At 43.8% G+C, this 19,912-nt stretch overlaps 1 protein-coding gene across 2 annotated transcripts in view; it reads left to right on the forward strand.

Moving 5' to 3' along the window:
• Positions 1-245: 245 nt before the first annotated feature.
• The window catches only part of bcl11aa (BCL11 transcription factor A a), a 52,753-nt gene continuing 33,086 nt past the window's right edge, over positions 246-19,912 (forward strand). The window contains exons 1-2 of one of the 2 annotated variants that reach the window (XM_069658281.1): positions 246-596; positions 4,478-4,933. In XM_069658281.1, the coding sequence (XP_069514382.1) occupies positions 542-596; positions 4,478-4,933 (511 nt within the window). In that variant the 5' untranslated portion in view covers positions 246-541. The remainder of the gene's footprint in view (positions 597-4,477; positions 4,934-19,912) is intronic. The other variant, XM_069658282.1, reaches the window with a different exon arrangement.

The following is a 19,912-nucleotide window of genomic DNA, read 5'->3' on the forward strand; positions in this document are numbered from 1 at the left end:
TCTCTCTCTCTCTCCCTCTAATGACCGTCCATTGGTGTTGTTATTGCGCGTCCCGTCCGTCCCTCCTCCCACTCCCACTCCCACTCGGGTGCCTCGGCCCTGCCCATGTTTTTGTATGTCGGGTGTCCGTCCATCGCCTGACGTTCAAGTTCGCCTGGAACGTCACGTCCGTGCACTTGAACTTGCACAGCTCAGAGGGGGGGTTGAGGGGAGGGGTGGCGGGCGGGGGGTGGAGGGGGGGGGGGCTTTTGCCATTTTTTCCATCTCTCTCCCCTTCTCTCTCTCTCCATCTACCTCTCTCACACACTCTCTCTCTCTTTTTTCTCCGCTCTCCTTTCTCAAAAAAGCCATGACGGCGATCCCGCGATCCATCTTTGCCTCCGCGCCATCTTTGTATTATTTCTAATTTATTTTATTTTTTTTCCTCTTGTGGATGTCAAAGGCGTTGGATGAAGATATTTTTTTGCCCCACCGGAGTCTCCTCTGTAACCCCGGCTCTCCCCGATGTGATCCGCGCTGAACGCCGCCGCTGCCAGCCACCATGTCTCGCCGCAAGCAAGGCAAACCCCAGCACTTAAGCAAGCGGGATTTTTCGCGTAAGTAGAGATGACAAAAAGAGAGAAAACATGTCACTTCTGGCTCCCTTTCAATTCATTCAGCACAGAGGGGGGAAAAGGCAGCAAAACAGGACCCTGTGGACACCGGACGCACCGCTCGGACCCGCGGTCAACTGGACTTAACAGCGTGGAAAGAAAGTGCGACAGCTCTGTGCGTAAAAGCCGCTCAGAGATCCTCAAAGCCCGAAAGAGAGAAAAAGTTTTGTTTGTCGGTTTATAGCCTTTACTGCTCCTCTGTTGCACGGTGAGAATGTGCATTCATAGGCTGATAGATGCACGCGCTGTGGCTCCGGTGCCCCCTCGGTCTCTCCGGTCAGTGGAAGCGCGCAGGGCTCCCGGTAGCAGAGCGCGTCCTCTCCGCGGAGCTCCGTGGAGAAATCATCCCCCGGAATATCGCTGCCTGATAGCTTCTCTGCGAGCAGGTTCTCATCTGCTCGCTCTCGTTCTATTTTTGGATTATTTTCAGGAAAAAAAAAACTTGGATTTTTGGATCGAGGGGGGGAAATCTCGTGTCCGACTGTTTACAACTGCCTCAGTCTGTCAGCAGCTCGGCAGTAGAGACAACACAAATCGATTTATTTTTACACACATTCAGAAACGATAATGCCTCTCATGTAAAGGCTGTTTATTGATGTTTAGTTTAGATGAGAAGCTTTCTTTATAAAACAGACAGCGGAGCCGCTGCAGCTCAGAGTTACAGAGACAAGAGACACAGCAACAGGACAGCAGCTCTCAGAGTCCTGCCATTCATGTGATTTTTACTTAAAAAGACACATTTGAACCGAGAAAAAAAATCTAATTTATGACTCTGTAGTTTCATGTACAGTAAAGCGAAGGGCATACATATTAGCTTATTTGTGTGTGGTAGATGCACGTTATGAGTAAAAACGACAAGATTCCAACAATGTTTGGAAGAATCTGTCTTTACGCACGGCGTTTATTTATCACTAAAGCTTTATTTTTCCGAGTTTATTACACTTATAAATCTGGTATGTTACGAGGGAGCAGATAAGTGTGTTTAGAAACTGCTGGGTGATTGGCAAAGTGGCGCTTATCACCGCACCATGTGCCGCAACGTGCGTTTCCGCGTCTCTTCAAGTGGCCCGCAAACCTAAAACAAGGAGATATTTGGGCATCTTTACGCATCCGTGCTTGATTATGTTTCGGTATGTTGACTGGCTGTCGCCTATGTTTGGTTTGGAGTCGGTGCGTGCGTGTGTGTGTGTGTGTGTGTGTGTGTGTGTGTGTGGCCCCGGCTGGGTGACAGCGCAGCCACCATGTCCACGAGCCGTCGCTAGGAGGCAGAGCGCGATCAGAAAATCCAGCGCTGAGCCCCAACCTGATCAGTTTCACCTCCAGTCCTATCTACACGGGCTACTATTTGGCGATCTCTTTGGAATAAAGGGAGAGTATACAAGATGTGGGGAGGGAAGGAGGGAGAGACAGGGGGAGGGAGAGAGGAGAACCCCCCCCCCAACCTCATAACCAAATCTACAATGCCTCTTCATCACCTCAAACCCACCTTCTCTGTTTGTATCTCCTTTTTTGTGCATCACATTTGTACATAAATGCAGGCTGCAATCAGCATATGCAGCTGCACTGTAATGCAGACCTCGCCTTTTACCCCCTCCAACCTTACACCAAATACACACACAACTCAATTTGCATGCTGATTCACATTTGTTGCTACTGGAACACAAAATCAAACATTCATCTCTGATTGTTTATTGATTTTAGCTCCTGTAATTTCACTTTCAATACTTTGTACAGTTCTATATTTTTATTGGGTTATTAAGGACACATTGCATTTTCAGTGTTTGCTGTGTAACTGCACAACCAAGCTTACTTTGAGCTTTAAAATGTAGCAACTGTCAACATTGTGTTTTTATAGTGTAACAAATCTACATTTGCTCTCTGGATTTTAAATAACATTACAAATAATTTACAGATTTTTCCAAAAATGGGGGAAAAAATCCAACAGTTTATTGAGGTGAAAAATCTTTCCACAGTTAAGTTTTCTAACTGTTTTATAGATTTATCAGACAGAGGGAACTTCTACAGCTCTGTAGACACTGTCCATTTATTCCTTCATCTACTCCCTTTGGTTAATGTGATTATGCATGTTTTTATATTAACCAGCTGTACAGACACACGATCCTCCTCTCTGCTCCTCTTCCTGTTTATTTCAGCCAGTCACAGAGCCGTGAAAAAACACACAAATACGTGATTTATGCATGCGTCTATTTTAGGTATATTGAACTCTGTGCATGGAGACCTGCTTTGTGTTTAAAAAGAAAAATCTTATTTAGGTCTCACACCCCTCCCTCCTTCTGCTCAACTAGAGGTTTTTTTTTCTTCAAACGGCAGATATCTACTCTTGACTTAAACTTCAGAGGTGTGGGGCTTACGCAGCTTTCATTAGATTTTTTTTGTTGTTTTATCCTGATCTGTTGTGTAACACGCGTGGCATTGTGTTGACCTAAAGTTAAATCAAAGAGGAGAAGGGGGGTGGTGTTGATAGGGTTGGGGGGGTGGGGTTAGTGGTGGTGTTGGTGCAAGCTGGGAATTTATCATGTTATCTCCATGTCCCAGTTTGCGCACAGATGTCGTGCAGGATTGCGGCATTCAAATGATATTTCCTTGAGGGGATGTAGTTCATATTCAGACTCTATCTCTCTCTCTGTCTTTCTCTCTCTCTGTCTGACACACACACACACACACACACACACACACACACACACACACACACACACGCACACACACAGTCTTTAACACATGCATGCACGAGATCCCTTTTATCAGACAAAATCTGTACCAATCACCCAGACGGTGAAAATTAAAATCTATTTTTTGACTCTCAGTGGTTTTAAGTTCATTAAAATGTGAAATTGGCGGCTGAGTAAAGAAGGTCAACATGCATTAGACGGCTAGCACAGAGTCAGACTCTTCACCTTGGAATGGAAGATTTCCTTTAAAAGAGGGACAGTGAATTATGTTCTCCCGTCTCGCCTCTCTAATTCAGCAGGCCGCTCTCTTCACACTCCTCTCCCTCTGCTGCAGGACGGGCTGAGCTTTCACAAAAGGCTTCTTAAAAAAGTAGTTAGGAGTTAATCCGGCCCTCGGAGGGGTGAGGAATCAGGTTGAACGGCTCTTTTTGGGGTGATTTCCCGCTGTACAAGCGGCTGGTATCTAAGAACTGTAAGTCAGGCACATGTAATCGGGGCAGAGGGAAGAGTTCTCCTTCTCCCTGACACACACTCTCCGCGCCGCCTGCCTTCCCTCTCCTCTCCCCGGCTCAGACGCTGCTTTGTGGCAGTTCTCCCCTCTGCTGATTACAGGATCAAAACCTGTACAAACAAGGATTGACAAGTCATCCACATATTTAGTTTATGTGTTTAACCATCATTTTCCTAAGCTTCCCCTGTCATTGACTCTGAAATTGTTATCTTTGAGGAATCTGATTTGAGCTTTGCAGCTATTCAGGATATTCTTTCCCACCATTTTACTCTTCTGATGTGTGATCCAGATCAGCTCGCATTGTAATCATTTTTCCTGCATTGCATGCATTTCTATCATTACAAGGCAGATTTTCTCACCCCCTTATTGTGTGCACCACATGTCAGCTTGTGTTTAGCTTTGGTTCTTAAACTCTGATCCCCTGTGTGACTTCTTCTCTTGTCATGTATTCCCACAGATAGTTGTATCAAGAGGTTTCAATTAGAAATAAAATCTAAACATGTGGTTGTTGCTTATTTTGCTGAGAGTAACCATCACTTTTTAATTTCACTCTCCCTCTTTCCTCCCACCCTCTCCCTCTTCTCCCCCTCTGCCTCCTCGCTGTTCCCCCTCTGCTTCGCCAGCAGCCGAGCCCCTCTCCACGGCCGTCGTCTCGTCGGAGGAGCTGTCGGAACGCTGCTCAGAGCACTCAGAGGAGAGCGGCAGCTTCAACGGGCACCACCCGGGCCCGACCGTGGGCCGGCTGGCCCGGCTGGGTCATGACCCCTCTCACCCTTCTCTGGAGCAGGATCTGCTGACCTGTGGCCAGTGCCAGGCCACCTTCCCCCTGGCGGACATCCTGCTCTTCATCGAGCACAAAAGGAAGCGATGCCACGGGCCGCCCTGTCTGACTGTGGGCCGGGGGCTGGACAAGCCCCCCTCACCCTCCCCCGGCCTGGCCCTCACCCCGTCGTCTGCTCTGGGCTCTCTGCGCAGCAGGAGGCCTGTGGAGGTGGGCGTCCAGGCCACGCTGGCAGAGGACGATGAGGACCGGTTCTCGTCGCCTCGGGGGATTTTTCCCAAACAGGAGCCCCTCCCAGGTAACCCTTGTTTCCACACCAACACACACCACCTTTCTCTGGATTCAACCACAGTTACAGAGGTACTCACATTTAGAGACAAGCTGCAGAATTACTGAGGCTGCCAGACTGTCTTTGTAGAGGCTGTGATGATCAGCATGTGTGTGCCAAAAGGAGGTAAAATCTGAGAGAATATTAAAGATAGATGATGAGTAGCTCTCTTTGCTCTTAACAGTTGTTACTCATAAAGGGATAAACAAACTCTTTCAGCTTGAGAGCAGCTTTCCGTTCTACTTTTCCAATCAGCACATTGTGATTGCGTGTGCGTGTATTACCCAGGATGGGGTTACTTTGGTGCGTATGTGTGTTTTACAATATCAGGTCTTGTTTTTCTTATCGACACAAAGAGCGAGTGTTGTGGTGTCTGCAGTCTGGCCTCCATGTTCCCGATGATCTCCATCCAAACCTTGTGGGGGCTTTATTAGTCTGAGCAAGTTTCTTTTTGGGCTGGGGGGGGGGGGGGGGTGCATATGTCAATTCCTGTTACAGCAAGGGATCTGATTGGCTGAGAGTTGTTTGGGGGGGTGTTGTCAGACAAACAATAACACAGGGACGTCACTGGTGGGGAGGAAACCCGGGAGAGTACGCCTCTGTTTTCTTTTATAGCTCACAAAAAAAGCACACACTGCTTTGATTTAGTGTAGCTTTCTCTCTCCGTCTGTGTGTGAATAGTCCTCTGTCTTTCATGTCTGGTGTAAAGGGCAGTGTTCAGCATGTGTAAGACAACGTAACAGACCCAAGTCTGACTATTTGTCCTTTCACTGATCCACCGAATTCAATGCAAAAAGTGTGTGTGTGTGTGTGTCTTCCCAGTTTCCCCAGTTTAGCCATGGTACCCAAATCCCACGGGCCACATGCAAAGAGACTTGAATGACCTTGATTTTGGGGTACCACTGGTCAGTGTGCGAGTGCAATGAGACCAGTGTATGTGTGTGTGTGTGTGTTGCACTGGATGTTAGGAAAACTGTGTTTGTGTGCGACTTTTCGTCTAGGGAGTAACTGCAGCCTCTTTCTGGGATTGGGTGTGCAGAATGTGTGTTCTTGCATAACACTAATGTGTGTGTATATGTGTGTGTGTGATTGTGTGCGCCATTCTCTCATGTGGCCCTAGCAGATGTGTCCTGCTCTCGGTGTGGTTTTGCCCCCCCTTTCACTGCCATCGTACCCGCAGCGGCCCGGCTCTCCATCCCTTTCATTCTGTTCCTTCTCTTGAGTTTACCTCCACACCAAACTTCATAGGTAAAATGAGCGATTTTCCTCCAGTTTTATCTTCCCTCCGCCTTTTTCTCAGTACAAATGAGAGGCGAGCGGTGAGAGGGAAACGCCAATTTTAGTTTTTCTCTTAGAGAGGAAAGTCGTTTATTTAAAGCGTCTTAACACCACTAATTATTTGTTGCAGCGCCATTTTTTTTTCTTCCTCGTGCATTTTAATTAGCAGTAGTTTTTAGTGGCGGGCTGCCTGTACTAAATTAGCCGTTACAGAAAGAGAGAGAGGGGGAGAGAGGGGGAGAGAAAAAAGGGGGTGAAGATGAAATACAGAAGCGGAAACACAAGAGCAAAACACACCCTTTATGACTTTGCTCGTTGAACGCAGTTGCAGTTTCTTTTCAATTTTTGAGTTAGCGTGCATTTGAGGAAATACACGCAGTAAGCTGTTGTTGCCAGTGAACTCACAGCTTTTACAATTGCAGGACGTGTAGATTAGGAAAAGTCAAAGATGCATTTGACCTTTGACCTTTGGTTAGAAGCAAATCGGTGTGCTGTACGTCATTATGGAGTAAATGCAGCATATTTAATTTTCAGCAAAAAAAGCTGCTTGTATCTCGGCTGTGATGATACGTTTCAACACCCACTCCCACACACACACTCACACACTCACAGACACTCACCAGCTAAACTGGGTTATTAGAGCGATTTACATCATAATACAGGCGTCTGGTTGCTTCAATAGCATTGTGTGTGGGAACGTCTTGGTAGGAACAGCTGTACACTCAGACAGGAGAAGAAGAAAACAGGACAGCAGCGTTATATATCTTGTCTGAAGTTGACATCAAGCCGAAACAGCAGACAGACCGAGCATTATTAAACGTTTAAACCGAGGAGAAAAACTCGCCTGTGAAACATCCATCTGCATGAGGAATTCATCATTTTATTTACATCTCTCCTCTTTAATCAGGGCTTTTTTTTGGACCTTCTCTCAGCCACTGGACACACACCAGTGCAAACACCACCTCACAGGCTGAATTTACGCAACACATCCATCCTGATAGGCGATAATTAAAGCCAGTATTTTCCCTCTCCGACCCAGCTTTCATCCTAATTGACCCCAAACTGTCACGCTGAGGTAAATATGTGAAAGGCAGAAAAAGCAAATCTGCAGGAATTTAAGCCACGATGATAGCCGTCCAAAAAGCATTCTTAATGACAAAAAAAGGAGGCGAGGGAGGAATGCCTGTTTTTTATTTGTAAATGCTGGCCTGGTGTTCCACTGTGTCTTCTCTTACAGTATGAAAGGCCCCGGCTCAGCAAGGAAGCCATCGATATTATCACAATAACAAGAATTATATCTGCATAAAAAGCATTTTAAGCTTTTAATACTAGCCATCAGCATCAATATTTGAATGTAACAATATTTCTATTGAATTTTTACCATCTGTATCTTTCAGTCAAAGGGGTGATAATCATTAAAAATGTGATCCAATTGCCACCCTTATTAATTCATCCTTTTTTACTGTTATTGCTTAAATGACAACGATATTTTATTCTCTTTTGGTTGAGATAACAAAGGAATATTTCAACCATACTTTGCAGAAATTCTGATGCTCTTTCCTTTATCTCTGCATGTGTAGCATGTTTTTCTGCATGCATCTTGCCTACATAATGTGATGTCTGTGTATCTGCGTCCACGGTCAGAGAGAGAGAGAGAGAGAGAGAGAGAGAGAGAGAGAGAGAGAGAGAGAGAGAGAGAGAGAGAGAGAGCTCCTCTGGCTGCTGCGAGGCTCAGAGGAACACAAAGCGTCGGACTTGTGCCGGAACGCTGCTATTTACATATCAAACAGCTCCGACCGTGAACAGACATTACCTGTGTGTGTGAGTGTGTGTGTGTGTATGTGTGTGTGTGTGTGTGTGTGTGTGTGTGTGTGTGTGTGTGAGAGAGAGAGAGAGAGAGAAAAGACTGTACAGGCAAAATGCCGATCAGGGATGCAAAAAGGCAGCATACCCGCCCACCCAAACCACACACACTCACTCACACACATACTCACACACATGCACACTCACACACACACACACACACACGGTTAGTGCACTCTCTCTTGCCCATTTATTCTATTAATCCCTGACTGAGATGAAAATTCTGATTATAATCCCTGAGGCGCCCCTCATTCAGAAACAGCATCGCTAATGTCTCAAAAGAGAGCGGTTTGCATATGTGTGTGTGTGTGTGTGTGTGTGTACATTGATGTGTGTTAACGGACATGTCTCTTTTAACGGAAAGAAAAAAATCTTGGCTTGAAAATTGAAAATTTCGACTGAATTCTTTGTGGATTATTTCGGCAGTAAATACAGTAATTTCCGCTGTCCAGTTTTGCCAATTGATTTCTCATAATTGGCAGCAGGAATTTAATCCGTCCCTCTACGGGAAATCAGTGATAATATGTGTGTTAATGAGCTGAAATTGATACTTGGCCAGTGCAAAGATTTATTCTTTTTATTGACCACTGATTTTATTGAGCAGTATTGGCTGATTAGCTCCATTAGCATAGCAATATTCGCTCATTAACAGAGATATTATCAATACTTGTGCATGATTTCAAATCCAAAAAATATCTTCAGACTAATTTAGCGGGCTCTCAGAAATATTTGGCCCTAAAATGTGACGAGTCCTCCTGACTTGTAGCCTTGTAACAAGAGAATTGTTAGCCTATGATCTAATGATTAGCAATTAGCTTATCATCACTGGCTAATGCTACCCACCTCAATGCACATTAGTGCATTTTTAACACCCATTCATTGCCTGGCTCGATGTCAGATCTCTCTCTATCGCATGTCTATTCTCTCCCTCCTCTTCTTTTTTTCATTTTTGGCTCATGAGTCCGTCTCTCTCCCTGCAACATTAGCAGTCAATGCAAATCTGGGACAGCCAATTGATACTGAATCAATTACAGTATGTTTGGTGTGTGTATGTGTGTGCGTCTCATGCTGAAGCACAACCCGGCGAGCCTACAAAGAGATTTCACACACTGGCTGCCATTACTAATCTATTGTTGCTCCGTCTTTCTTTCCCAACATAAGATTTTATTTAGTGGACTCAAGTGCAGCGTTTGAACTGCAGCGTTTCTCTCCCAGTGCAGCCAGAATCTGACTGTGTCGGCATTTTGAATGAGCTTACAGAATGTAAACATGTTCGGGGTGTGCAGAACGCATCAGCAGCAGGATAACACATACAGCAGGCCACTGGAATGACTGGAAAAGCTAATAATCTGCCAGCGGGGCCAACGGGCTGTGTTGTGTTTTATATTCAGCGCTCACAAAAAACTCCATAAACTGCATATTTGCTGATTATTGTCCTGCTGTAAATGTGTGGGTGTGTGTTTGTAGAGCGTGTCTGCGATCCAGACGGAACCAAAAAAACTTGGAACTCACTGCTGACAAAATTTGGACGCAGTGATAAAACAAGGAGCGGAAAGAAATGATTTGTGTGTTACTTTAAATAGAACATGAAGCTTCACGTGAATTTAAAGAAGCTTTTTTTCTGACCTCTGAAGGGAAAGTCCAGACTGATGTTAGATTTATCCTTTATCCTGTTTGGTAATGCTTGCAGCACACACGCCTGCATTTTGCTAAATAACATTGTATTAAGGCAGCAACATTAAATCGCTTTAGTCTGTGCACTTTATTTAAAGGGAAACTCATTTACCCACTTATCTTTCAAACTCTTTAGCTTCAGTTGTAATGCAGGCTTCATGTGGTCACCGCGCAGCTGTGTAGATTACCCTGATGACATCACAATGACATCATAATGTGAGCTTCCTCTACAGGCGCAGACGATACGATGTGTCTGTTTTCACAGAATCTTTCTGCATAAATCTGAGGAGTCCCCCTTTTACACGACTCTGAACTTGCCTTTGAGCAAGAAAACGGACCCCTATTCAGTCCGGAGCTGCTGCTCTGAATGTGACCTTTGACCTCTCTGTGCAGTGGGGACGAGACAAGAGTTTCCCTGTGGTGATAAATACACTCAAATTATTTATAAGTGGTGGGAAGATAAAGACACATTAACAGTAGGTTGTTTTGATTTTTTACGGCGCAAATTTGATTAATCACTGCAACAATAACAGCTTTTATTGAACAATTAGAGAGCTAACAGCAGTAGCTGGGGCCTTCGTACGCGCATATTCTGCAATTGCAATACAATCGAAAGCAGCAGAAACAACAAGACCTTTTAATCCCACCATGTCTGCAGGACCATTCTGATATCAGGAGATGATCTGAAACAGCTTCCTGTCGCCGATGCATTGCGCCTTATGTTTTGTTTTTGATGTGACAGATATTTGTCAACATAAAAAACAGCAACGTTGCATGACTGCTCTTGTTATGAAAAGATTGAGTACAATTATGCAGGTATGGATACACAAATAAAAATAATATGATAAGGCAGCTAAAAGAAACTTTTTTTGTGCATGTGCAGAATGGACCGGGTATAGACGGCCTCCTGTTCAGTCAAATCTTCTGGCTGCACAGGAAGTGATGCATTTTGCATGTGCGTTGGGTTTAGAATAAATAAAAGAGCAGGCAATGAGTGGCAATCATCGCCACCGCGGCTGAACACACAACAACAACAACAACGTCAACATCAAAGGGTAAAAAAAAAATCCAAGAGAAAGACGTCATGCTGCCCACACACTTTGATTGACAGCTGATCCCTGGGAAGTCTGCACCACAGCGACGGTGACCAAAGATGGAGGCAGATGTGTAGAAAACAAAAGATTATCGTGGTGGGTAAACCATTGTAAGACAATGACAGAGAACAATAAGACATAAAAAAGACCAGCGTTATTTCCCAGTTTGCACTACTTGCAGCTGTGACAGTGTGTCTGTGACGTCATGCCGACTGCTCTCTGTGATGGACGATTGTTTATTGATCTGACTCGTCGTGTTTATGCGAGCGATTCGGCGTCCACGCTAACATCTCCTCCTCCTCCTCTGTGGTGAGAGGGAAAGCTGCTGTTTTTGGCTCGCTCGCTGCTCCCTGTGTGCGTGTGTGTTTATTCCTCATAGACACACACACACACACACACTCTGCTCGGTCTGCTCAGGGGGTGCACATGTAACTCAGCTCTCTTATTATGTTGAAGGCAGTTGAAGGCCTGTTCATAAAACTGTTTATACACTACAAAGCTTATTTATATAGGCCACTGGATTACAGACTGGCTCTGCACACACACACACCACACACACACATTCTGTATATTCACATCTCACTGGCTGAAAATGTGTGCATTTGTCCATGCACCTCTTTGTATGTACCTGCAGAATGCTTACATATGTGTGCACAAGCTACATGAAAGTGTTTGTGTGTGTTTGTGTGCTGGTGTGTGTGAGCTGGCAGTCTGCAGTCTGCAGGACATCCCCTGGCAAAGTGTGCCAGGGCTGAGCTGGCAGTGTGTGTGTGTGTGGCCAGAATGTGTGTGTGTGGAAGGGCCTGGCTCCTTGCTCTGGTTTCATGTTCCCCATTTGGCTGAAATACTACTACAACTGCAGAAGAGAGGCACACACACACGCCGCCACCCTGCGAGTGTGTGTGTGTTGATAAGTAGAGCACATATAGAATACACACAGCTCCATATGATTGGGTCTAATCTTTTATTTTGGCATTGTGAGTGTGCTTCTTTCTCACTCCCACCTCCTCTTCTTCTTCCTACTTCTCAGCGAATCAAAAGCCTGTTTTGCGCCAAATAAAGTGAATCCTCAAAGCAGGATAACATATGTAATTCTTATGATCTCCGGCAGCTTGCTCCATATTTTTTTAACACGAACAACTTGCTGCAAAGACAAGAAAACTGAGGGCGCTGAGGGTGTTTAAACAATTTGTTCTCTTAGAGGCAGACTTCAGTCTTTAGTGTGAGATCACAAGGAAAACACAAGCAGCCAAAAACAAGATTACAGAGATGATGTCACGGATAGTAAAGCTATAATATGTCGCCTTCCAGGAGGGAACCATGTATCTCCAAATATTGTGATTTTTTGGGAATAAAAAATGAATGAATAAGTGCACTAAAGCTGAAACAATAAGTCTGTTTAGATTTCGGTATCAAAGAGGATATTGGGGGTCAAAGGAGACACATGACCCCAGACCAAAGTCCAGAGGGGGCAAAGCAAAGATCCTTTTACCTCCATATGAAACTGATACTTTATGCTCCAATTTTAACACTCAAACTGATACTGGAAACTGGTACTGAAACAGAAGTTGATCATTTCTTAAATGGGTATAGTTTTGTAATATTTTCACTCTCACAGCCATTGTGTTACGATGCTTTTTTTTAAAAATGAAACACGGCAAAAACACGAGCACTTCCCTCTCAGAGGTTGTGACTCTCCTGCGTCTTGGCTTGGCTGTTTTGGGGTCGTCTTGTTGTTCCTCAGCCTCCTTACAGCTTCCACATTGTGATGTTTTTTTTTATTTTTAAAGAGGCTACTCCTGCCGATACTGCGTGGCACTTTCTTGTCACAAATAGTGCATCTTTCTTTATTTTTATCTGCCGGTGAGGAGCAGTTTCGCTCCACGCCGTGCACGTTTCCTTTCTGACATTCTCTGACAGGTTTGATGCAGAAATGTTCGACTGCGCTCTCGGTTCTCAGACACATTAGCTTTTCACAGTCCTTTGACCAGATTAACAAGTGAGTGATGTTTTGGGAGAAATATTTTACAAAATGAGTGAATATATTTGGAGGCGATGCTGTCAGGCCTGTTTTGCATCATATAATTTTATAGTCTATATTTTTTAAAGGTGTCAATACTCACAAGCTCAATCCGCCCAGCCCCTAATCACTTTCCAATGTTTGAAAAGCTTTCTTCCTGTTCTAACTCTCTCTCTGTATTGACCACGACTAAATGTAAGTCAAGTCTATTTTATTGATAAAGCACCAAATCATAACAAAAATTATTTCATGACACCGGTCTGGTTCGTACTCTTTGTCAGGGAACTTTTTGTTGCACAGTTCTCTTAATATATTCAGTTAATATCTCATTTCTCTAACCCCTCATCCTTCAGCCCAATCCTCAAACCCTCCGACCAAATGTCTAAAATAAAAAATATTTAAACTTGATTGGAAAAAGTGTTAAATAAAAACATATTCATCTCATGAGTTCACAAACATTAGCGAACGTCATGTTGAACCTCAAACCCCGTAATTCCACGCGTTCGGCCCTCAGATCTCGAGGAACACACTGTTTAATAATGCTTAAAAAATCACACGCACACACACAACATGCAGAAGAAACTCCCCCATCGCCACCAGCAGCAGCCGCACCGACTTTCCCGATAATTTGCGGAGGCTCATTTGAATTTTAAGCGCTACTTTAATCTTCAAAGCTGAAATAGCTTTATGAATATGCATGCAGTGGGCAGACTTTAGTTCATTACCTAGTTGTAAATTCTAATGACCATTAGGTCCTCACAGTAATTGCCAATTGTTTTGCATTTTTGATTGGCCTATTACCATGCGCATTCGCGGCGCACATCAGCTACGCTTGTCAGAGCCGGCGTGTCAAGGGGTGTTTGTGTGTGTGTGTATTTTTTCTCATTTGTGCCTTGAGTGGGAGATGTGTGTGTGTGTGTGTGTGTGTGTGTGTGTGTGTGTGGGAGTGTTTTTTAGGCTAATATAAATGAAAGTTGCATTTTTTTTAATTGTGCGAAGATTGAGAGCCGAGCCGGAGATTGGACATATTTAATTTACATGATGTCTCGTCTGTTCCCTCATTACACTGCTTGTCTCTCACAAACACACACACACACACACACACACACACACGCACACACAAAATATACCCAATGCAAACCATCTGGCTCTCTCCTGTACGTGTCCGTCTTGACATGGTAAAATGATTTCTCAATGCTCATCTCTCCGTCTCTGTCAGCCTATTCATTTTTAGAGTCACCCCCCCTTTCAGTTTCTCCTTGAACAAACAGATGTCAGATACCTCGCTCTTTTCTCTCCCCTCGTCCCTCCTCGGCTCTATCTAAGGCTGCCATTTTGGAGACAGTGATTCCTCTTCCAAAGTGAGTTTCTCTGTAAACATGGACGAAAACTCCTAAAAAAAGAGAAAGAAAAAGAATCCCATTGTTCTGTCCTCAGCAGAAAAATGTGGCTCTTTTTGTGCATGTATAAGAAAAAAGGCACCTGTGCGTAAACACTCACGGACACACACACCTCATGCTTCCTTTGTACTCAAAAAGAGTCCTCTTCTCAAAGTTTTGTTTTTTGTGAGAGGAAGACAAAAGAAGAAAATCAATAAAATAAATCAATTTTCATCTAATAATGAGGCCGGACAATTAAGAAAATGAGAACAAAAGCAGCAACAACAAACATGAAGAACTGGTGCACGGGCGCTAATCTTTATGTTTTCTTCTTCTTCCCTTTGTTGCTTTCTCCCCCTCTTTTTCACCCTCCCCTAAAAACACACACACCAATGCGCACACACACACTCCTCTTTTTCTCTCACGTCGTTCCAGTTTGTGTACAAGTGCTGTGAGGGAGATATGTGAACCTACATAGCGATGAAAAGGAATTCTTAATTGCCCAGAAATGAGCAATGTTACAAACGGCGGTGTAATGGACGCAGCCGAGGGGAAGGATTGTGTGTGTGTGTGAGTGTGTGTGTGTGAGAGTGTGTGTGTGTTTCGAGGGGTTGTCTCCGGTGGGACTCACGAGGCCTGTTTCCTGAGGTCTCTTTTAGCCCCCCTACAAATACTCACGCACACACACACACACACACACACACCCTATATACCTCTGGCTGCTGTTACTCACTTCAAAGTTGTTAATATTCAGCTGGGAAACTGTATCCAGAGCACAGCTAAATTATTAAGCGTATGAACTTTTTAGGCAGTAAGATGAACTGATGGGCCACATCTATGAGATCCTCCTCTTCTTCACATGTGTGTGTGTGTGTGTGTGTACATGCCCTCTCCTCCTGCCCGATGCTTGGTCTTTGGCCAAGGGCATGCATAATTGATCCCGTGCCCGCTATCATTTTCTTGATGTAATTGCCCCGGTAAGATATGATGAAATCTAATGGATAATTTATCCCCCCAAAACGGATAAAGAACCTGCTAAAATGTACTTTGTAGGCATTTCTGTCTGGGTGTGTGCATGTGCGTTTAGTAGTACACTAATATCTCAGCGGTGTGTGGTCAATGTGGATAAAAACGGTAACTGATATTCAACCCGAGGGCGAGAAATGTGTGAGAAGTTGCATTTTTCGGATATTTTTGAAGGTTAATTCACACAAACTGCCAGTTTGACTTGAAACATTATCATATAGGTGTATAATTTATATCATTGCAAGTGCAAGGAGCTTAGAATAATGTATTTTTAAGGACAAAAATAACAAAATAATGCTTGTGAGGAAAAGTAACTGAATTGTCTTCTGCATAAAGGTGTCTGACGGTCGTATCATCCTGCTGCGTCAGCGGGATGTAAGAAATTCAGTGGTGTGGTTTTGACATAAAAAGCTTCAAGAATCTTGAGAGTTTGTGAAATCCAAAATTTAAACAATAATTTAAGTAAAGATTAAAAGTCAAATTATTTAGTGTCCTTGATGTAATTGCCCTGGTAAGATGTGACACAATCTAATGGATCATTTATCGCCTCAAAACCAAAAACAACCTGCTGAATGTACGTTGCAGGCATTTCTGGTCTGGGTGTGTGCATGTGCATTTACTCTGATACACAAAGATATTTAAGCTGTGTGCACTCAGTCAGGAAAAATGTAACTGATACATCTGTTGAGGGGTGTAACTGCTTTTTTAGGATGTATTTTCATGTAAACTACATCCTTATAATAAAGATTAAAAATAGACTTATAGGGATTGCAAAGAACGATCAGATAACAGGGTTTATTTGAATGACATACATGAAAAAATGCTCTTGAGAAAAGGTAAATGATTTGTCTTCTGTTTAAGCAGGTCTAAAGGTTGTAGTTAAAATAAGATGTAAGAAAATCAAGTGTATATTTGGACAAAAAAAGCTATAACAGTTTTAGAGATGGTCAAATTTCGCAAAGCAGCAGGCGAATCACTCGATAATTAAACAAACGCCAAAATCACACTACTGCCCTTTTGTACCCCGGCATAACAACACCGATATTTAACACCGTCTTCGTCTCACCTCATTTCAAATATTCGCCCCAAAAACACAAACCATGAAAACATGTACTTAAAAATAAAGACGTCTTGTTATCTTGTTAAATAAATACTGAAGTGTGAAAGAGACTGTAATTCCTTGAACTCTTGCCCCCAAATAAAATAAGCCAGGAAGGAAAGCCAGTCTTTTGTGTGAGAGGGTGTGTGTGCCTGAGTGTGTGTGTGTGTGTGTGTGTGTGTATTTAAGCACCTTCACCTGCTCTTTATCAATTTCCTTCATTTTTCTCTCTCTTTCTTTCTTTCTGCCTCCTCCTCTCTCTCTGTCGATCTCTCGTTTTCTTCCCCCTCCTGTGCTGCAGTTTTCCGTTGGAAGACAGATGTGTTTCAACACGCTCTGGACTGTAGTTAACACTGCTGATCTCTCTTTCTCTCTCACACACACACATACTCACTGATACACACACTTCCTATCTGCCTTAATTTAATGGAACCTAACCCGTCTGTTGGCCTTTGTGTGATTCTCCTCTCTTTTTAGTTTCTAACTTGTTGAAAAGCGTCTGTTCAAAGGTTCTCTCTTAAGACGAATGTGTGTGTGTGTGTGTGTGTGTGTGTGTGTGTGTGTGTGTGTGTGTGTGTGTGTGTGTGCACATCGTCTGCTGACAGACAGACGAACAGACAAAGGGACACACAAATGCACACACACACTGTTTATCTTTGCTGTACAAGGGGAAATGCAGGCCCCAGTCTGTGAAGCTGGGAGAGGTGGGCTGGGACGACAAAGGGAGATGAGGAGGAGAGGGCATGGGGGCAGAGCGCCCTCGGGGGATAGGGGATGTGAGAGAGGGAGAGAGGGTAGAGCGTGGTAGGAAAGGCTGGGTCCTGGTGGCGGCTGTCCATTAACAGATGAACTTGGCTGCCGTCCAACTGTTTGATGAGACGGGTGTCAGAGGGCGGTGTGTGTGTGTGTGTGTGTGTGCGTGTAGCCCCCAAACCACCCATCCACACACACACACACACACATGATTACACCTTATCTTTCCTGGCTTTAACTCTGCATATTAACCCACTGTTAGCGTTCAGCATTCACTCTCATTCTCACTTCTTTCTACCTGCATGCACAAATACGGTCAGTGGCCTTATGCTTCAACAAGTGACGACCTTTGTGTCCCTGTAGGTTCAGAAGTTAGCTTTATATAGAATCTGATAACCGATTGGCCTTTGTCAAACTACGATATCGCCTCAATACAGCTAATTGTTGTGCTTCTGGTGTAGCCAGCGCTTATTTGGATTAGCAAAAAAGGCTATGAAAATCAAGATTTCCTTTTTTTGTGAGTGGTCATCACAGTCTGACCAGCAACCGGAGACCCGTGAACATCAGCACTTATATGCAGATGTCTGTTTAAAGACGTTAAAAGAATGCTTTATCTGCATGGGTTAAGGACCAATAATGGGATTTGATTGCAGCCGTTTGGCACATTTTTGCCTCCATACACATTCGTACATACAGCTAGAACACGCTCGAATGCGGTTGAACAATACTGCTATGTCGCGACTGCTTGGACGACAAACCAAGATGCTTCTGTCACGAAAAAATATTTTGAATTAATTTGCTGATATCTAAAAATATAGCCGGCAAGTTAGTGATAAGCAATTTAAGCTTTAATCCTTTCAAAATAAAGCTTGCTTGTTTGGTAAATTATGAACACATGCTTAACACTGTGGAAGGAGTGTGGTTATGTTTCGGCACCAAACGACTTGGTTAGACTTAGGGAAAAAATCATGGCTTTGGTTTTTATAATTACTAACATTTAAATGTTAGTTAGAAAACAAATGTGTTAATAACGTATCTTAAAAAGAAGTTAAAGAAGTCAACTGTCATTTAAAAATCCTGAAAGGCAGCCCGGTGTTTGTTTGACGCATCTTTCCCCCCTGACCTCCTCCGTCAACAACACATCAAACAGAACAGTGTCCATAAATGACACAAGAGAAGTACCCTCAGCTTCATCTGCTGAAGTGTTGGGCCGCTGACCAAGCTGCTGTATTTGACGAGTTGGAAGTAAGAAAGTGTTGGCATACACACCTCTCTCTTTCTCTCTCTCACACACACATAGTTCAACAGGACCAGTTCAGACCGGTTTGCTGGCATGGAAACTCGGCTGCGGAGGGTTAAAGAAAGAAAGTAGAGGAATGAAAAACTACAAAAAAGTTCAAACACAGAGAAACTAAATAAAAAAAATTACAGCAGATTTCCACTAATGCCCCTGACCTGCCGAGCCCTCCACTTCAAGAGGCAGAGAATCGCACACAGGGAAAGACAGACAGACAAGGCAGAGAGAAAGCAGGAGGAAGTGAAATATACATATTTTTAACCTTTGTGGAGCTGCTGCTTGTGTAACTGAGTGCGAGTTGACAGTGCAGGAGCACATTTATATTTACAGCAACAGCCGGGGTCAGGAGGGGCAGCAGGAAGGAGGGAGGGTTACACACTTTCTGTAAATTTACACTGCCGGGCTGCTGCTGCTGCTGCTGCTGCTGCTGGCTGCCGAGCAGGTTCAGTGGGTTTGATGCCTTGCTTAAGGGCACCTGCGTGTCGGACTGATTGTAGCACAGTGGGAAAGTGGGAACAGTTGAGTTTCGACTTTGTAGTTCCACCTGTCATGACATTCTTGATTGATGAGGTTGGCGCCTTGCTCACTGCTATTCTGACACAAGTTTTTTTTTCTACTTCTGCACCACTTTCTGCTTCAGTTCTACTTTTGCAGCAAGTGTACTTTTACTGCAGCTTTTAAACTGTGTTTACAGTTGATTTTGTCCTTGTAAAAATGGCTTTATTTAGGGCAGACTTTGTCAAAGCAATAAACTTACTGTACTTGAACTTGGCATGACTGTCTCTGCCCATATGATAAAGCATGTACTCTCCACCTCTATCATGTTGTACAGGACACACTGTCCTGTACACTAAAGATCAGGGATCAAAGGTTACATGGAGAGAGTGAGACTGGAAACATACTGGAAATGAGCCATGGAGTCTACAGTTACCACTTAGACGCTCCTGCACATATATTCACACCTTTAAGAAGACAGGAAACATCCAGACATTTCTTTGGTAGAGTTTATGATTATAGTACTCATCAAGCATTCTTAACTGGCAACTTTAGAAGTCTGCACTGCATACAGGAATGTATCATCTTTCAGACATTTAAACCCTGCAGAGGCCTGCACTGTCTAGACATTTTGATTTGTGATATAGAAAAAAATTGCATGTGCAAATCTTTATTTGGGAGACAAGAAAATATTAACTTGAAAAATCACATTCAAGCAGTCATGTTTGTGTTGTTAAACTGGACGTATACCAGTAGCTATCAGAGGTAAAATAAAGGTGTGTTTGGCCTGAAGCTGTGACAGGTGGACCCACAGTTGTGCAGAAAGTGTAAAAGAGGCCATGTCCTGATGTTCCAGGGGATGCAGATGTACTCTGGCCTCACTGTGTCCCCGTGTGTCTTTGCACATATTTCTTCTGTTCGGTGTGGCCTCGGTGCTGAACCTTGTGGACACGGCAAACACAAATCTGAGA

Source organism: Semicossyphus pulcher, unplaced genomic scaffold (assembly GCF_022749685.1).
Source record: "Semicossyphus pulcher isolate SPU_LCO1_2020_fin unplaced genomic scaffold, fSemPul1.0.p SCAF_12, whole genome shotgun sequence".
NCBI lineage: Eukaryota > Metazoa > Chordata > Actinopteri > Labriformes > Labridae > Semicossyphus > Semicossyphus pulcher.